Source organism: Moschus berezovskii, chromosome 14 (assembly GCF_049115385.1).
Source record: "Moschus berezovskii isolate FMDL1 chromosome 14, NW_MosBer_1.0, whole genome shotgun sequence".
NCBI lineage: Eukaryota > Metazoa > Chordata > Mammalia > Artiodactyla > Moschidae > Moschus > Moschus berezovskii.
Window position 1 is genome coordinate 86,128,529 of NC_142473.1, and position 19,132 is coordinate 86,147,660.

At 58.6% G+C, this 19,132-nt stretch overlaps 1 protein-coding gene across 2 annotated transcripts; it reads right to left on the minus strand.

The window, feature by feature from the left end:
• Window positions 1–11,835: 11,835 nt before the first annotated feature.
• On the minus strand, window positions 11,836–18,418 carry YPEL4 (yippee like 4). Of its 2 annotated transcripts, none has more exons than XM_088843345.1 (5): window positions 18,366–18,418; window positions 13,678–14,002; window positions 13,451–13,494; window positions 13,018–13,126; window positions 11,836–12,837 (listed from the first exon to the last, which is right to left on the minus strand). In XM_088843345.1, the coding sequence occupies exons 2-5, from the start codon at window positions 13,816–13,818 to the stop codon at window positions 12,748–12,750; spliced, it is 384 nt and encodes a 127-aa protein (XP_088699471.1). In that variant the 5' UTR covers window positions 13,819–14,002; window positions 18,366–18,418; the 3' UTR covers window positions 11,836–12,747. The 2 variants fall into 2 exon arrangements, with proteins under 2 accessions (XP_088699471.1, XP_055280132.1); XM_055424157.2 differs by lacking the exon at window positions 18,366–18,418 and adding an exon at window positions 16,162–16,390.
• Window positions 18,419–19,132: the final 714 nt, after the last annotated feature.

Sequence of the window (19,132 nt, forward strand, 5' to 3'; positions counted from 1 at the left end):
CTGTTGAAACTGCAGGAATGGATGAGAGTGCCCCAAGGAGGGACGCATCAAGGGCAGGACCTCTTAGGACGAGCAGCCATGAAGGGAGAGGCGGGGGGAGAGGCAGACGTGCGCAGGGCAGGGGTCAGCATGTCACCTCTGACACGGATACTCAACAAACTCGGCTTGTCTGGTCAGGGAGGCGAGCATCTAAGGAGTCGCAGCATTCTGTTAGAAACCCGGGCTTTTCTCCCCCCCTTTTTTTTTTTAATGTGGACCATTTTTAAAAGCCTTTCTGGAATTCGTTACAGTTTTGCTTCCGTTTTCTCTGTGGGGTTTTTTAGCCGCAAGGCAGAGGGATCTTGGCTCCCTGGGACGGGGGAGCCTGGCGGGCTTCCGTCTATGGGGTCACACAGAGTTGGACATGACTGAAGTGACTTAGCAGCAGCAGCAGTAGGCTGACGGCGAACGCCTCCGCTACGTCTTTCCATTCCCATCTCGGGGTAATTTCAGTGGCCCTCCTTGAGCGCTGGTACAGCCGACACATCAGGGCCCTCAGCATCCACAGGCCTTTGCTGTAACGAGCCAGCTAAGAAACAGACTCAGTTGTGCTGGCTGTGGGATCTCTGCGGTGAGGACCAGTCAACCGGGCCACCGTAGTGCAAAGGCGGTCACAGGGGGTGTGTAACGCAGGGAGCAAGGGCTGCGTCCCGGTGAACCTTAATCGCAAAAACAAAGAAAACCCCAAAGCAAAGAAAACCCCAAACGTCCCAAACAAACAAAAGAATCTGCGGCAGGCAGCAGACAGGGTCTGGTCTGTGGGCTCTAACTCGCTGACCCTTGCTCTGGGCTCCTGGAAGGGGGTTGGAGATGCCAGTAAACGGGCCGACTGATGAAGCAAGACCAGCGTCAAGACCTCAGGGACGTGGCTTTGCCTCCGAGAGAAGGTTCTCGTACCTCTTTGGACACCTGTGGCTCTCTGACTCCCTCTTTGTGTGTCTGCCTTTCAACCCTCAACTGGGAACACCTCGGGGCTAGGAATGTCTCCCAGCAGTGATTCCAGAGATTTCCACACAGGAAGCCCTCAGACACAGAAGCAGTCGAGAGGAGACACAAAACACCTCATTGTGGAAGGAGGGGGAGGAAAGAGCTCCTCGTGGAAAGGCCTGTGTCAGTTCAGTGAGTGAGGACAGGAAGGCCGGTCCCCTTCACTGACGTTCAATCGGAGAGGCAGCGTGTCTCCAACGTTTTGGATTTGGTCCTTCCAGTGGGCAGAGGACTGGGGCAGAAGGTCTTGCTGACTCAAGTTACCCAGTTCTATGAGGTTCCCTGCTGGCTCAGCGGTAAAGAATCCACCTGCAATGCAGGGGACATGTAGGAGACACAGGTTTGATCCCTGGGTGGGGAAGATCCCTTGGAGGAGGAAATGACAGCCCGCTCTAGTATTCTTGCTTGGAGAAACCCATGGAGAGAGGAGCCTGGTGGGCTACAGTCCAGGGGGTGCCGGAGTCGGACACAACTGATCTCGTGGGCACGACTGAGCTCTCGCACACACACATACCCGAGTAGAGGATCTGGAGGGACTCTGGAGGTCAGTGAGAAAGGCAGAGGGCCACCTCCAGAGTGACCCTGGACACAGACCATGAGGAAGAAAGGCCACTGCAAAGCCTAGGAGCGTTCTGGAACTCCCAGACGAGGGGAAAAGAATGTAGGGGTGGGGGCTGGAGCCAAATAGCTCCTGGTACATTTTTTTTTACACTCCTAGAACAAGTTAGGATGTGAGAGTTGGACTGTAAAGAAAGCTGAGCGCCAAAGAATTGATGCTTTTGAACTGTGGTGTTGGAGACGAGTCTTGAGAGTCCCTTGGTCTGCAAGGAGATCCAAACAGTCCAGCCTAAAGGAGATCAGTCCTGAATATTCATTGGAAGGATTGATGCTGAAGCTGAAAAGCCAATACTTTGACCACCTGATGCCAAGAACTGACTCATTGGAAAAGACCCTGATGCTGAGAAAGATTGAAGGCGGGAGGTGAAGGGGACGACAGGATGAGATGGTTGGATGGCATCACCGACTCAATGGACATGGGTTTGGGTGGACTCCGGGAGTTGGTGATAGACAGGAAGGCCTGGCGTGCTGCAGGCCTTGGGGTTACAAAGGGTCGGAGATGACTGAGGGACAGAACTGATGACGTTAAACCACGTCCATCTGCTCCTGGCCCTCATTTCCCCCCACCCTCCACCCCCAGCTGAGCAGCAAGGGAAATCTTAGTTCCTTGACCAGGGATCGAACCTGCGCCCCCTGCAGTGGAGGTGTGGAGTCTTAACCACTGGACCACCAGGGAAGTCCTCTGGCCTCCATTGTAAACTCCCAAGATGGGATGGAGTTTAAAATGTGATAAGTGAAAAAGGACACGGCAGCCCACTCCAGGATTCTTGCCTGGAATTTTCACAGACAGAGGAGCCTGGAGGGCCTGACTGAGCACAGACACGAGTGAGAGAGGAGCTTTGTGCGGCTCATTCCCGGGCACGGGAATCCAGAGGCTGGACACAGAGCTGAGGCAGACCGAGAAGAGTCCATTCCCCAGCAGTGAACCAGAGTCCACTCTGCCCTGGGAAGGATGTTTGTGGAATGCAAATGGGGGCATGCAGACGAAGGTGAAAGCTGCAGAAGGCTGAGAGTGGAGGCGCTGGGAACCTGACGAACAGCTGAGGAGCATCACTGTTCAGCAGGGAAAAGGGTTAGGGCATCTTCAAGAAAAATGATGTCAAAAAAAAGAAGAAAGAAAGAAACATGATGTTAATGGAGCTGAGCCAGGCCCAGGGGGAAGTGTCCAAGGCGGCCACCACCTGTCTCAGCCTGACTTTCCATCCTGGCCATTCTCCTTTCTACCTCCTGGGTTCCCACGGAGTTTGCAACCTATTCTAAGCACAGATCACTGCTTCCCCGACATCCAGCCTTTGTGTGGCTGCCTCTTCTTGCCATTTCCTGGTGGTCTTCCTCCCTCCCATCGTTTTGTCTTCTATTTAATAACTAATTAGGCTGTGCCAGCCTTAGATGCGGCAGGCGGGACCTTTGATCTTCGCTGAAGCACGCAAGATCTTTAGTCCTGGCCTGCAAAGTCTTAGGCATGTGGGCTCTAGTTCCCTGATCAGGGATCGAGCCTGAGCCCCCTGAGTTGGGAGCGTGGAGTCTTAGCCCCTGGATCACGAGGGAAGTCCTCACCTTTTTTCCTTTAAATCTTTTCTCATCTTCAAGTGTCATATGCTGCTTCCTCCAGGAAGCCTTATTAGATTCCCTGCCCCACTGGGAGCCATCCTTGTCTCCTCCGAACTCCTTACACGTCTGTCGCCAGAGAAGTCTTTTAGCAGTTTTCACCTGTAATAACGCAGTGTTGAGCACAGAAGCCATTCCCCAGGCAGCTCTGGGTCTTCCACTTACCCACAGTGCATTGCCCAGGCAGACGGCCTCCAAGAGTGGGGACTGGACAAATACCATACAAGCTCGGGCAGGTACACAGTCCCTTTTACCAGCCCCTGTGGCTCCTCTCTCTCTGCTAGGTTAGGGCCCTGTATGCACCAGTCTTTGCCTGTAACCCCCAGAACCCTGGACACCCATACCTCCCACTCCACTTGCAGAAGCCACAGCTGCTTGCTAGTTTGGCCTCCTGGTCAACCCGAAGATAAACACAGAGTCAGTCTTCTGCCTCACGGCTTCCGCTCCTCATGCTGGGGGTGGTGCACACTGGGGTCTCTGAACCACCCTGACGTAGGACACGTGCTCTGAGCTGCCCATGTTCTCATCACCCTGGCAGACATAGGAGTTCAGCCTCTCCCATGGAGCTGGCTGTCCCTCGGTATCAGTCTTGTTGGCGGATTTCCACCCCAGGTCCTTTATGTCCTGGGTCAGAGAAGTGCATTTGTTGAATGAACTTAATGGTGTATGTGGCAGCAGGGGTTTGGGGTGGTGGGCTCACAAAAGCTCTGAAGAGGATGTCCCTCCGGGTCCAGCAATTAAGACACCATGCTTCCACTGCAGGGGACATGGGTTCAATCCCTGATCCAGGAAGTAAGATCCCACATACCTTGTAAAGCTCAGAAAAAAATGTACTAAGTGCTGTGTGCCCTTGGTGGTTTAGTCACTCAGTCGTGTCCAAGTCTTTCAATCCTATGGATTGTAGCCCGCCAGGCTCCTCCGTCCATGGGATTTTCCCAGGCAAGAATACCGGAGTGGGTTGCCATTTCCTTCTCCAGGGGCTCTTCCCAACCTAAGGATCCAACCCTGGTCTCCTGCATTGGAAGCTGATTCTTTACCCACTAGAGCTACAAGGGAAGTTTTGGGCCAAGGATATCCCCCACCCTAACTCCGGTCGGCATATTGGTGTTTATCCTTGGAAAAACATGAAGGTTGGGCAAACTTGCAAATCCTCTACTACCCCCGACCTTCCGTGTGCTGTGGGTATGTGTAATCTCAGCTCCCACAGAGCAGACTGACAATCCCACAGCGGTAAGGAAAGCATTCCTGACAGAGGTGGCAGGGATTTGAGCCTCACTTTCTGGACACTGACACACGTTGGTTCTGGAGGACTTTGCACCTAGGGACAAGGAGAAAAGACTTTCTGCCGAGCAAGATTCCTAGAATGTTCTTCACCAGCAGGAACACCGGCATCCTGGACCTGCAGTGTCCAAACTGGTGCCACTGGTTACATGTGGCCATCAGAAGTGATTAAAATTAGATAATATCAGACCCCCATTTCCTCAGTCATAGGCTTGGAAAAGACCCTGATGCTGGGAAAGACTGAGGGAAGGAGCAGGAGGGGGTGACGGAGGATGAGATGGTCGGATGGCCATTACCCGCTCCACGGACATGAGTTTGAGTGAGCTCCGGGAGTTGGTGATGGACGGGGAGGGCTGGCGTGCTGCAGTCCATGGGGTCGCAGAGAGTCAGAGACGACTGAGCGACTGAACAACAGCAGTCATAGTAGCCAATTTCAAAGGGTCAGTAGCTGCACGCGGCTAGTGGCTACCACATCGGATGGCATAGTGCAGATCATTTCCATCCTCACATAGAAACTTCTATAGTAAGTTCTAGACCAAACTTTTGTAAATCAGGAAACAGGCCCAGAGAGGAAACCGTGACCTCCAGAAGCATGTTACAGCAAATCAGGGCCCAGAATAAAGGGACCCCCACGTCCAGGCCTGACTCCCTGCCCGGCTCCCTTGTTCCTTCGTGCCATTCTGGGCTCCCAGCTCCGAGTGGGCCCAGTACTGGGCCGGGCGGGGCTGGGCGGGCTGGTCCCAGGGGATCTCTGTGACGGAGCAGAGCTCCAGATGCTGCACATTTCTGGTAGGGTCAGGCCTGCCCCGCGGCAACCAGGGGCTGAAGCCGCTCAGAAGGGCCCAGATCTTTCCGGAGCTGCCCTCTTCCTGCCCAGCCCAGGGGGCTGGCTGGTTCAGGAGCGCGGCTCCGACCGCCTGGGCTGAGGCTGAAAGGCCAGGAGGGTCCCGGTTGGAGAGGGACTTCGGCTCAAGGGGCGTCGGGAGGCGGGCAGGAAATCGCACCTCTCGCGTCTCCCAGGGTCTCCGAGTCCGGCACCAGGGGCGTCCGCGAGCCGGCTTCGGGAGGCGCGTTTGGCGGGAACCGGGGCCGCCCTCACCTGCAGCCGGGTGGGGGGCGTGCTGGAACGAGCGGGAGGCCGACCTCCCGGGGTGGGGGAGGCCCGCGGCGGGGGCGCCCGGGAGCGCCCCGACCTCACGGCCGTGGGGGGCGCGGGGCCGGGGCTGGGGGCGACGAGGGGCGCGCGGCAGCCAATGGGCGGGAGGATCTCGTTTCAAAAGGGTGAAGCCGCAGCCAATGGGAGCCCGGGGCAGCGGATCCTGCTCACTCCATTCAAGAATCCCAAGTATTCAAGATGGACGGCGGGGAGTGTGGAAGGAGAAGGGGGCGCGGGGGGCCCGGCGCGGGCGCGGGCGCGGCGGGCGGCGGGGCGGGGAGGGCAGAGAAAGGCCGGGAAGAGGGAGGCGGCGGGCCGAGGCGCGGCAGGAGGCGCGGCGTGTGGGTATCGGGGCGCCCGAGGGCCGGCGCCGCGGGCGGGCGCGCGTCCTCCCGGCGAGGGCCGGGGGCGGGCCGGGCCCCTCCTCGGTCTCCGCTCCCCGCCGTCCCCTCCGCGCGGGCGTCTCTTCTGGTTTCTTCTTTCGCCGCAGCCGAGACGCGGGAGCAGCCGGCGTGTGGGGCTGGGGTGGCTCCCCGCGCCTTTCCGGAGGGGGTGTGGGGGGCCCGGGGGGCTCCGCCGGGCCATCTGTATGTGCCCGGGCGTGCGTGCGTGTGTGTCTGTGTGCAGGGTGTGTGTGTGCGTGCGCGCGCAGGGTGTGTGTGTGTCTGCGCGCGCGCGCAGGGGGTGTGTGTGTGCAGGGGATGTGGGGCGCAGGGGGCTCGGCGGGGGCGTGGAGGGGGGAACGCAGCGGCCGCAGGGCTGAAGCCGGCGCGGAGTTGTGCGTCGGGAGAAGTTGTGGGACGAGCCGGGGGCTGCGCGCGCGGGTGAGGCCCGCCCCCGCCTTGAGAGTTGCGGGGCCTGGAGGGGTGCGCTCGGAGCGCGAGCTGCGGGCCCCCCACGCACGCGGTCTGGGTAAGTGTGTAGTAAGCTGAGCCGTGCAGCAAGTGTGGCGGGAGTGTGCGCGCGCGCCCGTGTGCGGTCCGGCCTCAGATGTGTGTCCCGGGGGCGGCGGGGGCGAGGGGCGCAGCGCCGGGTGTGGAAGGAGCGCGCCCCCAGGCCCCCGCGCCCCGTGCCCGGGACCCCCGGGCTGCCCTCCGGGCGCCATGGCCGCGGGCCCGGCCTGCCCCTTCTCTCCCGCCGCCCTCCACCTGCCCCTTCTCTCCCGCGGCGGGCCGGGGGCCGGGGCCGGAAGATGGTGGCCGGCGAGGAGCGGGGCGCGGGGAACGTGAGCCGCCCCTCCCCCGTTTCCTCCGCGGCCTCCACGCCCGCCTCTGCCGGGAGCCGGGGGGCGGCGCCCGGGCCCGGGGCCGGGGAGGGCTCCGCCGGCGGCCGCACCGCGGGGCCCGGCTCTGGGCGGAGGGCGCCGTGAGAGCCGCGGGGCCCGGCCCCCGCCCCCCACCCCGGGTGCGACCTGCGCCCCCTGGGGGGCATCTCCCCCTGGCCTCCAGGAAGCGGGACGGCTTTGCTCAACCCAAGAGCAGAGGCTGGTGACCGACCCTCGCGGAGCCTGCATCTCCGTCCATTAGAACTGTGGGCCCGGGGCCCTGATTACAGGAACAGACTTCATGGAAAGGCAGGGGGACAGGCTCTCCTGCTTTCCGAGCTAGTGGGAGGGGAACAGCCCGCCTCCCCCAGGAAGAGCTCCTAGCGGGGAGGGCACAGGGCATCTCCCAGAGGCCTTTCTTATGGGTGCACCCCGGATTACCCGGCCACCCAGGGCCGCAGCTCTAGCCGGGAACCTGCAGCCCCAGAGCTCTGCCCGACTCTGAACCTCTGGTTGGTCTCAGGGTTGTTTGTCGGGGGTGTAAGCCCCTTAGACCTGGTAGGATGGGGATGTCTGAAGATGCTGGTGAGCTTGAAAACCCCCCTAAGCAGAGTCCCTGGATAAACAGGAAGCAGATTCTGACCCCACTGCCAAGGAAAGCCTGTCTCTTAACAGCGAGAGAATGAACCGCACCATTTTGTTCAACGCTGAATCCACTCAGTGGATTTTGAAGGCCTCCGAAAAGAGCTGCCGAGGTGGGACCTCACCCACAGATTCCGCCTGCAGACCTGGGGGTCTCTGTGCGGCCAGTTTGCCCCCATCCGAGACTGTCCCGTGAAGGCCTAGACCTTCCTGTTATTTAAACTAAAAAGGAGAGAGAGTTTTAGAGCCGGGAGGAAGCTCTGTGGTCTGGGCCAGCCAGCTCCTCTCTGGAGGGAAGCTGACAAGAGCTACAAATCCAGGTAAACCCAGCTTCACGTCACCTCCGGGTCTGGGGGCCAGGGTGTCTCCCAGTCATCTTCCCGTGAAGACGGAATGCCAGGTTGCTTCCTTGGACTCTGTTCCCCCTGCCCTGAAACCTCCGGGGAAAGGTGGTCTCCATGTTAAGAAGGAGGTGAGGAAGAAGCCAGGAGGAGGAGTGGAGGGACTCAGAAGGGCCACTGGGGGAAGGAGGGGAGCTGTGCTGAAGTCGAGGAGGGGGAGCCCAGGGGCCTGGGAGCAGGGCCGGCGCCCCTCTGCGGCGGGCCGGGGCTCTTTTCACATTGTGCTACTGTCTGCGCCTGCCACTAGCAGTGCAATGTTAAAAGGGCATTGGCCGCGCAGCGCTCCCCAGCGCCGGCTGCCTCCCGGGCATCCACCTTCCTCTCCCGCCTGGGCACCCCTCATCCACCCTCGCGGGAATTCCGGAGGCCTCCCTCTGAGTAAGTCAGACGAATAGCTCACACTTACAGAAGCGCATCTGCGTGCAGTCCGTGTGCCAGACACCAAGTGCATCATGGTGGGTCCTCAGGACCGGAAGGTAACAGCCCCATTTTACAGATGGAAAAACTGAGTCAGGAGAGGCTTAAGCAGCATGGCCAGAGTTTGATGGTGCTTAACGTTTCAGAGCCTAGATCTAAATCCTGTCCGAAATCACAGCTTACCAGTCCTGGAGAGGGTTGAGGAAGGCTGTCGGAGCTGAGGGGTAGAGGGTTTTTGGTGCCACCTGCTGGTTGTAGAAGAGTATCTTCCAAAGGTTCAAGGCTTTAAGGAGGAAAGGAGTGAGTGGCTGGTTGGCTAAGAAGTTCCCAGACTCAGCTTGGGATTGGAGGGTGGGTGGGGAAGATTGAGAGAATCACTGTTGGGTCCAGAGTAGACCTCCATGAGAAAAAGGGGGTGCACAGGCCAGGAAAAAAGGCTAACCTGAAAGGGCTGCACCCCGGGGTCAGGGGCCCGTGCGCCCCTGGCATTCCACGCCTGCAGCTCCTTCCCTGGCTCTCAGGCAGAGAAAGGAGACCCCCTCTTCACCTTCCCCTCTTGGTCACAGGGTACCTGACACCTGTCTGCGCATCCAAGGTTTGGATAGTCCTGCCCCATGGCCTGATCGCAAAGATTACATAGGATCCCTTGAACCCAACTCGCAGAATGATTCTTCCAGGAGAGATTACAAAGAACTGAGACGCATGGGTGCCATTTACTTTCCTGTTTCCCACAGTTCCTAGTTGGCTTAATAATTGAGAGAGAGGCAGATTTGGGGAGCTTTAAGAAGGCAGCCGGGAGAAATATCAATAACCTCAGATATGCAGATGACACCACCCTTATGGCAGAAAGTGAAGAGGAACTCAAAGGCCTCTTGATCAAAGTGAAAGAGGAGAGTGAAAAGGTTGGCTTGAAGCTCAACATTCAGAAAACAAAGATCATGGCATCTGGTCCCATCACTTCATGGGAAATAGATGGAAAAACAGTGGAAACAGTGTCAGGCTTTATTTTTTGGGGCTCCAAAATCACTGCGGATGCTGATTGCAGCCATGAAATTAAAAGACGCTTACTCCTTGGAAGGAAAGTTATGACCAGCCTAGATAGCATATTAAAAAGCAGAGACATTACTTTGCCAACAAAAGTCCGTCTAGTGAAGGCTATGGTTTTTCCCGTGGTCATGTATGGATGTGAGAGTTGGACTGTGAAGAAAGCTGATCGCCGAAGAATTGATGCTTTTGAACTGTGGTGCTGGAGAAGACTGTTGAGGGTCCCTTGGACTGCAAGGAGATTCAACCAGTCCATTCTAGGGGAGATCAGTTGGATGTTCATTGGATGGACTTATGCTAAAGCTGAAACTCCAATTCTTTGGCCACCTCATGCGACGAGTTGACTCACTGGAAAAGAGTCTGATGCTGGGAGGGATTGGGGTAGGAGGAGACGGGGACGACAGAGAATGAGATGGCTGGATGGCATCACCGACTCGATGGACATGAGTTTGAGTGAACTCCGGGAGTTGGTGATGGACAGGGAGGCCTGGCGTGCTGTGGTTCATGGGGTCGCAAAGAGTCGGACATGACTAAGCGACTGAACTGAACTGAACTGAAGAAGGCAGCTCGTTTGTGCCTGATGTTCAAGGTCAGAAATTTTCAAGGACAAGCCTTCCTGAACTTCAGTGCAAGAAGGGGTTGAGAAGGACAGGGTTTCTGGGTCCCTTACTGGAACCTGAGAGAAGGCTCTGGGCATCACCAGGCAGGCTGGGCACAGACCCTGAGGCCCCCCAGATGGGGGTGCTGGGGCGGACCCCGAGGCCTCCCAGATGGGGGAGCTGGGGCGGACCCCGAGGCCCCCAGATGGGGGTGCTGGGGCGGACCCCGAGGCCTCCCAGATGGGGGTGCTGGGGCGGACCCCGAGGCCTCCCAGATGGGGGTGCTGGGGCGGACCCCGAGGCCTCCCAGATGGGGGTGCTGGGCATCATTCCTTCAGGGCTTGATTTGTCTTCTAGCACCTGTGTCTTCCAGAGCTCTTCTGCCCAAACAGCCTCTTCATTCTGATGTTGACAATAGTATCTGAGACTGCAGTTAGCTTCAAGTCTCTTTTTGGGGCACAAAACAGCCATTTGGTGATGTGAGTCCACTTGTTAAAGGACAAGAGATGTTCAGTGTTTGCTCACTGCCCTTGGGATGAAGTCGTTGAGTGTTTCACGGCCCCAGCCTGTCTTTCCTGGGCTGGCTCACCTCTTAGCCACTCGTGTCTGCACTCCAGTTTAGGAAACTTTTACTTCCTCTTCAAATTAACTAAACGTGAGCCACCTGACACACAGTTCTCTCCGCCTCCCTCCCCTTACTCTTCCTTTCTGCCCACCCAACCTCTCAGCTTTCAAGTGCTTTCAAAGTCATCACTTCTGCAAAGGTTTCTTTCTTCAAATCTAGGTGACGCCTCTACTACAAGCCCTGTGCTTACTCCCCCATCACCTTCTACTGGAATTGCCGGCTTCTTGTTTGTCCTCCCGCTAGACAGGAAGCTCCATGAAGTCAGGCCATAACTGCCTTCTCACTGCTTTGCCAGTGCTAAACAAGCACTGGCAAGGAAGAAGTGCTCTTACAAATATTTACAGTACCAATGAATGAATGTGGAAATAACAAGCTAGCTTACCAAAAAAAAAAAAAAAGATTTTTATGATGTATCCAATCCTCCCTGCAGTTGTCAGTGATCCCACAACAATTAGAATTTCACAGCACTGCCAACAATTGCACTTGGGTCACATGGTTGCATTGATGCTGCAGTGTTGAGCTATTTTGTTCCAGTTTGTATCCGCTGCCAGGGCAGCACCTTGGCTGATCGATTTTCCTTTTAGCTTTAAGAGCGGCCATGAGCTGACCAAAAGATTCCAGAACCAGGCTGAAAGGCAGTGGGACCCAAGAAAGCTCTTGTTCTGGAATGAACCTCTTCAAACCAGGCAAAAGTGGATTCCTTGTCAAGGGGCCCAGAAGACAGAAGCTGTTAAGGACGCTCACGCTGGAATCTAACTCAGAACAACAACAACAACCCATCTCAGAAGCAAAACCTCACCTGAATCTTCATCCCCTGGTGTCTTTCCATAGACAGAGCTTGCTGCCCCCTAGGGGTAAAAGGGCGGGCTTCCCAGGTGGCTCAGATGGTAAAGAATCTGCCTGCAATGCAGGAGACCTGGGTTTGATCCCTGGGTCTGGAAGATCCCCTGGAGAAGGAAATGGCTGCCCACTCCAGTGTTCTTGCCTGGAGAACTCCATGGACAGAGGAGCCTGGCAGGCTGCAATCCACGGTATTGCAAAGGAATCAACTTAGCTACTAAACAACAGAGGTAGGAGGGGCAGGCCTGGGGCAGGTGCGCGCGGGTCGATCTATGGTGCCTGCCGAGAAAAGTCAGAGGACCGAGTGCCTCACATGTTGCTTTCCCCTTTTATTAAAAATAGACCCAAACACTTTATATATCATACAAAAGTTTCGTTCGCTGGTGGCAGCCGCGAGGACGCCTAGCCTCGTGGCACTGATCCCCCAACCTTCCCTCCGAGGGCCTGGGTCCCAGGGAGCAGTGGCCAGCCCAGAGGACTCTCACCCACCCTGCTCGCTCTGGAGACTGCCAGCCGGGGGTGGGGGCTGTTCCGGGGGGACCTCCCCGCACCCTACCCCACCCCATGGCAAAGGTCAGATACTCGAAAGTGCCTCTTCAGTGCCAAGGTAAACTACCAAGTGGAGTGAAATGCAAACCCCTGGGATGCTTTTTTGCTCTCCCAGGGCCTGGGACTCGGGATTTTTTTTTCTTCCGCCCCGCACCCCACGAATCATGGCTCCTGCAAATGTGGGGTGGGAAACGTCACCCTTAAGAAATTCCGGTACCTCCCGGCGTCTGAGGTCAGCATTTCACTCCACCTTGAGCCTCTTCTCACCTGCTATTCTGTGGCCTAGGGTCTCCCAGCGCCAGGACTCGAGGTTGGGCCTCTGTTCGCTCGCAGAGGTGGAGCAAACACGGCTTCCTCCCGGGGGTCCTCCCTGCCTGCGTCTCTGCCCCGCCGGCCCCTCGGTTTCCGGAACCTTGGGGGCGACAAGTCCCCACGGCCATCCCTTCCTCCCCCCGTTTCTGCCTCTCCCTGACTGCTGCCCACGCCTGGGCCTTCAACACCCCTGGGGTAGCCCAGGCCCCCATTGCAGGGGAGCCCGGGCGCGGCGGGGGGCGGGGGGGGCGGCGGGAGCAGGGCCCCCCGGGGCGGGGCGGCGCTCATGCTGGTACGGACGCGGCCGGGCGGGGCAGGTGTGGGAGGGCAGGGCATGCGTCGGGGGGGCAGAGGCGCGGAAGCCCTCAGTCCCAGCCGTTGTCCTTCACCATGTGCGACATCTCAATGATGTACTTCCCCTCCTTGTACTTCTGGCTCGTCTCAAAAGCCTGCTCCTGGCGGAGGGGAGGCCGGCAATGTGGGCCGGCGGAAGCCCGCCCCCGCTCGGGCCCCCCACTCCTAGCTCCCTCCTCCGTCTGGGTCAGGCAGACACCTGACAGGCGGCCACTGGGGCCTGGGGCGCCACGGAGACGCCCCCGCCCGCATTCGGAGGGTGCCCCCCGCCCCGTACTTACATATTTCCAGCCCAGGGTGGTTTTGCAGCTCTCGCAGAAGATATCAGCTACGGAGTGCAGCCCCGTGAGCAGCAGGCGCTGTTCAGCTGGCCCGCACCCCACGTTGACCCTGGGAGACGGGAAGGGCCCAGCACGCGGGGGCGGTCACTCCGTCAGCGCACCCCCAAACAGCCCAGAGGGCCCAGCATCTGGAGAGAGCGCGACCCACCCAGCTGACAGCCCTGCCCCCAGCACCCCACCCCTTGCTGTCTAGAGCCTGGCACCCCAGTTCTCCCGGGCTTCCCACAGAACAGCGGCAGACCGGGGTTCCACCAAAGGAGAGGCACACCCAGAGGGCGCAGGGCACCCGCTGCGGGCGGCTCAGCCTCTCTCTCCAGAGAGGAAAGCTGTCCCCCACGCCGGCACACACGCACAGGGGGCGGGGTGGACTCACACGGAGTTAAACAGGTAGGCTCGGCCATGGCTCCCCTGGAAGGACTGCGGAGACACAGGACGGATGGTGACTGCGGAGAGCCCTGACCCCGGGGGCCAGGCGCTCCCTGAAACCCCCGCGGGGGCATGGGGCAGGGAGGCCAGGCTTCGTGGCGTCACCCCCGGGTGATGTTTGGAGGAGCCTGGGGCGGGGGTCGAGGGTGGGGTGGAGTGATGGAGGGGCGTTACCTTGGAGATGAGCTCGTCGTGTTTGGCCAGGTGTGCGCGGCAGTGGACGCAGCTGTAGGTGCGGTGGCAGCGAGGCAGGTAGCTGCGGAAGGTCTTGGCGGGGAGGCAGGCGGGGGCCGGGCCAGGGTCGCAGCTGGGCATGACGGGCTGGAGGACGATGCCCTGGCGAGCGGGGGGCGCGGGCGCCGTGCAGCCCCCGCACAGACGGTCGCAGGTGAAGCAGCGGAGCAGGTTGGCTAGAGCCGTGTTTCAGGATGGGAGCGGTGCGGGGGGGCTGCCGGGCCAGGGCCCCCCCAGACGTGAGCCAGGCAGAAATGGAGGTCACCTGGGAAGGAGGGGCGGGTCATCAGGAGAGCCGGGGGAGCCCCTGCCAGGGGCACGGAGGAGCCGGGGCGCCTGCGGTCACTTCCACTCCTGCTTCACCCATCCGCGGCAGCCCCGCTCCGCGCGCGCTCACACTGCATCTGCCACCCGGGCTGACCGTCTGCTCGGGCCGGCCCCGCAGCGTATGGGGGCCCTCAGCCTGGGAGGCGGTGTCTCGCCCTCCTGGGGCCTGAGCCAGCCTCCACCATTTTCCACCGGGAGCGAATGCTCCTTCCTCCCTCGCTTTTCCGTCCTTTTGTGAGGAGGCATCCCACGTGCGCTGGTAGGCTCTGTGTCTCCGGGGCTCAAAGCCTTGAGAAAGTTGGGGGTGCGTGCCGGCCCTTCCTTCCGTGGCCTCGGTTTGCAAGGTGATGGGCCCCAGCACACGATTTGTGTGGGTGGAAGGAGCGGGATGAGAAAGGGAAGGAGCCGGCAGGGAGGCAGACGCGCGCACTCCGCGCCAGTCCTCTCGCGGGGCGGGGGTCCAGAGCCTGACGGCCGTCTCTTCTGCTATCAAAGGCCTCAGACAGGGCTGCTGCCCGGTCCTGCACTCGGGTCCGCTCATTCTGGCCCGGGAGCATCACTGGGCTTGTCTTCTCAGCCTCTGAGCTCGTCTGTCTCTCTCTACTGCCCTCTAGGATGGTTGCCTTGGCTCCCAGTGAAGCAGCCAGCCTAGGAGAGAAACGATCTTCCCTTTGGGCGCGTCTGACCGCTGGGGGCCAATGGCAAGTAGGGCCGGTGTCAGGGAGGCCGGCGGTCCCGGGCCGTGTTTGCGGCGCGGGCGCGGTGTCTCATGATGGGCAGCGTCACAGCCCCGTGGTTTGGGGGCGCAAGGTACAGGATGTTTCTTTCCCCCTTCTCCCAGGGGCAGGGACTCTGTGGGTGACGCGAGATAAAAAAGAATTGCCTGGTTCTGATTAAGAAGCTTGAGGAGGATTCGCAGGCTTCAGCCCCAGAGTGGCCACGGGTTCTGGAGGCAGGGATAAGGCGGGAGGTGTCCTCTGCCGGCCCTGATAAGCCAGGGAGCCTCGGCCCGCTCCTCGGTGGGGCTTGCAGGCCGGCTCTGGGTGGCTTAGCCCCGGTCTGCTTCGGGGATGCCAGCCGGGTGCTCTGGCAACAGTAGGCAGAGGAGCCGGGGCGCGCAGACTCCGTCCTGCCCTCCGCGGGGACCACCAGCACCCCAGCTATTCCAGCATTGCCTGGAGCCGCCAGGTGGGCTCTCTGCAAAGCCTCCTGGCAGAGGGCAACGCCATTTGAGACTCCCTGGTGGGAGTAGGAAGAGCACCCGGGGCTGACTTCAGGGTGACATTGGTGTCCTCAGCAGCAGAACACCGGCCAGCCTCTGCTGGACACGTCTGCCTTCAACTTTGCCCGTCAGTGAGTTCCCGGCGGCGAGTTCCACCTGGCGCACCCCCCTTTCCCGGGGCGGGGCCGCTTCCCCATCCCGCCCAGGGGAGGCTGCACAGGGAGCCCCTCTCGGGGGTGCGGGGGCAGGGGGCGTCGGGGTCACTACTCCCCCCATCTCAGATGACCGGGAGAAGCAAGGGGAGCCAATGACGCGGGCAGAAGCGCGCCGGGGTGCGGACGGCCCCCCGAGTGAGCCGCGGCTGGACCGTGGGAGGCGGGGGGAGGGAGGGCTTGCTGAGCAAGCGGCGCTGACGGCAGAGGCGGAGGCTGGCGGAGCCAGGTGCGAATCCCGTGCCTCTTGGGGGGGAAAAAAAGGAAAAGGGAGAAAGGGAGGGGGACACCTGCTCACAATGGATGCTCGCATCTGCTCCGAGGCCGCGAGCCGCCCCCCCCCCCAAGGGCTGGCATCCTTGGTACTGTATGGTCCCAATGATGAGCCGCGCAGAAGGCTCCCGGGGCGGGCTTGGTGGGGGGGTGGGGGGGCCCGCACCCCAGCGGCCAAGCAATATAAACAGGGCTGCTTGATCAAACAGGGGTGCCTGAGGCTGCGGCCGAAGTTGCCGGGAAGAGCTCGCAGAGGGATGAGGCGGGGAGGGGGAAGGGAGGACAAAGGGTGGATGGAGAATGCTTTGGCGAGGGGGGAAGCCACGCGCAGCCCGAGGGGGAGACGCACAGAGGGGGAAAGGTGCGCTTGGAGAAGGGCTGCCCCCTCACCTTGAGGCCGGCTCCAGAGGTCTCCGTCTGTCTCCCCCTCTCTCTCAATCTCTCTGCGCTCTCTTCACGGTTCTTTCCGCTCCTTCAGTGGGGAAGGGGCCGGGGGCGGGGGCGGGGAGGGTGGTGGTGAGGGGCTCCAGACCGGGGCTGCCAAGCTGGCCCAGCTGCGGGGCGGGGGGCGGCCAGAGGCGGCCTCCCGCCGGTACCCCGGTCTGTGGGTGAATGTAGCTGTGTGTTGTGGGACTGCATCATAACACTGTGAGTCATCCGGGCCCCCACCCCCCTCACCTCCCACGTCAGAGCGGGGCTGGGAGACACAGGAGGCGGGCTGGGAGGCAGGCAGCGGGCAGGCGTTGAGGGCTGGGGCTGGGGCAGCGATGACCGGGGTGGGGGGGCGAGCCAGGGGCGGGCAGGGAGGGGAGCCGGGGTGCTGGGGAGGAGGGCCCTGTGGCCAAGGAGACCGCCAGAAGCTGGGGGGAGGACAGGGCTGGGCAAGGATGGAGTCCGCGGTAAGGGTGGCGTGGCTGGACCAAAGACGGAGAGGCTGAGCTCCCGGTGCAGAGTCAGGGCCCACCGTGTGCACAGTCAAGATGCTATATTTCCCATTTCAGCTCTGATACTGACGCAGGGGGAAGCAAGCCATTTTAATGGTCGCACATGGCATGGAACGCCCCCAAGCTGTATCAGGAGCTTCCAAGCCTCAAAGCCTCTGGTTCAATACCCCCCGAAGGAGTCGAAGACCAAAAATGACCTCTGACAGGCAGGAACCTCTTCGAAATGACCTGTGCTTCACGCACGGAGACACCCATGTTACATAAGATTCTCTGCTGGGCTCTGAACTTTGAGGCAGGTCCTCTGGGAAACTCATCTCTGCATCCCAGGACTGCAATGCCGAGTGCAGAGCTTTGCTTACAGAAGATGCTCAAAAAACAGCAGTTGAGTTGCATCTTCAGACATACTCCAAGTGTCTGGCTTTGGTCTGGAAGAGACCTGAGTTGGAATCCCAGCTCTGCCAATACACTTACCGGGAACCACTGGGCCAGTTAACTGATAACCCTGGTGTGTCCCTGGTTTCTCCTCCTGCTAAATGAAGCTAATGTTTACCACAGGGACATGTGAAGTGAAGTGAGACAATATGTAAACATCTAAAAAAAAAAAGCCTGGCACATGATAGGCAGCTAGTAAACAGAAGTTCCTGGAATTTCAAAAGTGTTCTCAACTTGAATATCCCTCAACCCAGAGTAGATTTACTCTTAAATTCTGATAGCTCAAGAGGCACATGCCAAATTTGTGTCTTATGAAGAACTTAACATCTTTTGTGCTATTTTTCTGTCATTTTCCAGTTACACGTCATGTGAGCCAAAATATTTCTCATAAAGTTTTGCCCTCTGCAAGTTGCTAAAGTATGCAGACACAGAACATACCCTCTAAGGTAAAAACCTGGATTTCTAACCGAGGTGAATGTTCAGAAAATGAAGTACTTTTTCACAAGTAAGGGGGGGAGTGAGAAGTTAAGGTAGGGAAATGAGGTTAATGGGAGGCAATGCTAACTGGGTATGCAAAAGTGAAAGGAATTCTGAATATTTCATCAGGAAACCGAGTAGTTCACTGGAGAACTAATACAGGTGAATGAATTAAATAATTAAAGCAAACCATCTGAGAATATTCTTCGGTTTAAGGCAGATTCTGAAAACACAAAGTGGGTATCTTGAGTGATGTTCCCAGAGGTTTGGAATTGACAGACAGCACTGAGTAAAGGAAGAAGAGGAAAATGTTCTCATCTGGACAGCAGATGAGGAAGGCAACGGAAGCGGGGGAGGAGTTTGTTGAGGAAAATAGAAGGGAGTGTGAAAAAGGAAGGTGAGTAGTTTTTTAGGGCAAGGTTTGGAAGTGTAGAAGCAAAAAATTAAATGAACTCAGGAAGAAGATGATCACGGACTTAGCTGGAGAGGAGAATGAAACAGACACGTGAGGGCAGTGTTATCTGAGGGTGGGGTGGAGAGGAGAGCAGTACCTGGCGAAAGACTGGATGTGAGGACAGAGTGTGGGCAAGCACAGGTGCTTTCAGTGTTGCACCCTGGCCCTTTCTGTGTTTTAGAAGCACAATGGAGAGCAGGCTCCAAAGGAGGGGGAGGGGTTTCTTCTCCCTAAATTCAGCTTGATGTGGCTATTTCATATCTAAATTAAGACGACCTGGGACTTACCTGGCCGTCCAGTGGTTACAACGCCACACTCCCAAGGCAGGGGGCATGGGTTCTATAAAGAAAGAAATAGAAAAAAAAAAAATGATGACTTTAGATAATTGGGAGAAACTGCCTTGGGGGAGAGAATGTGAAGGCAAAGAAACAGCTCTGAAAGTGGACTGCATGAAACAGGAGAAGATGAGCTCATAGAGGGTTTTGCAAATGGAAGACTAGAACTGGATTCTGGTGTGTTTTTTTTTTGTGAAAGTCGCTCAGTCCTGTCCAACTCACTGCAATCCATGGACTGTATAGGTCAGAATACTGGAGTGGGTAGCTGTTCCCTTCTCTAGGGGATCTTGGCAACCCAGGGATTGAACCCAGGTCTCCCGCATTGCAGGCAGGTTCTTTACCAGCTGAGCCACCAGGGAAGCCCTAGAACTGGATCTTTGAAGAATGGTGAGCAACTAGAGGATACCTGGTAGTCCACTGGAGAACTGATACACGAACGGTGAGTGAATGAAATAACTAAACCGTCCAAGACAGACGGGCTGCCCAGCTGGTGCTCATAGTAAAGAACCCGCATGCCAAAGCAGCAGGCATACGCGATGTGGGTTCGATCCCTGGGTTGGGAAGATCCCCTGAAGGAGGGCATGGCAACCCACTGCAGTGTTCTTGCCTGGAGAATTCCATGGACAGAGGGGCCTGGCGGGCTACCGTACATAGAGCTGCAAAGAGTCAGACAGGACTTAAGCGGCTCAGCACGCCACGCACAGACATCCAAGAAAGAA

What these genes read in the sequence shown, in the direction of transcription:
- YPEL4 (XM_088843345.1), bottom strand. Translation starts at nt 13,818, where the DNA reads ATGCCCAGCTGCGACCCTGGCCCGGCCCCCGCCTGCCTCCCCGCCAAG. An exon ending in ACGACGAGCTCATCTCCAAG is followed by an intron (nt 13,495 to 13,677) that starts GTAACGCCCCTC and finishes GTGTCTCCGCAG; the next exon opens with TCCTTCCAGGGGAGCCATGG. An exon ending in CCACCCTGGGCTGGAAATAT is followed by an intron (nt 12,838 to 13,017) that starts GTAAGTACGGGG and finishes CCCCTCCGCCAG; the next exon opens with GAGCAGGCTTTTGAGACGAG.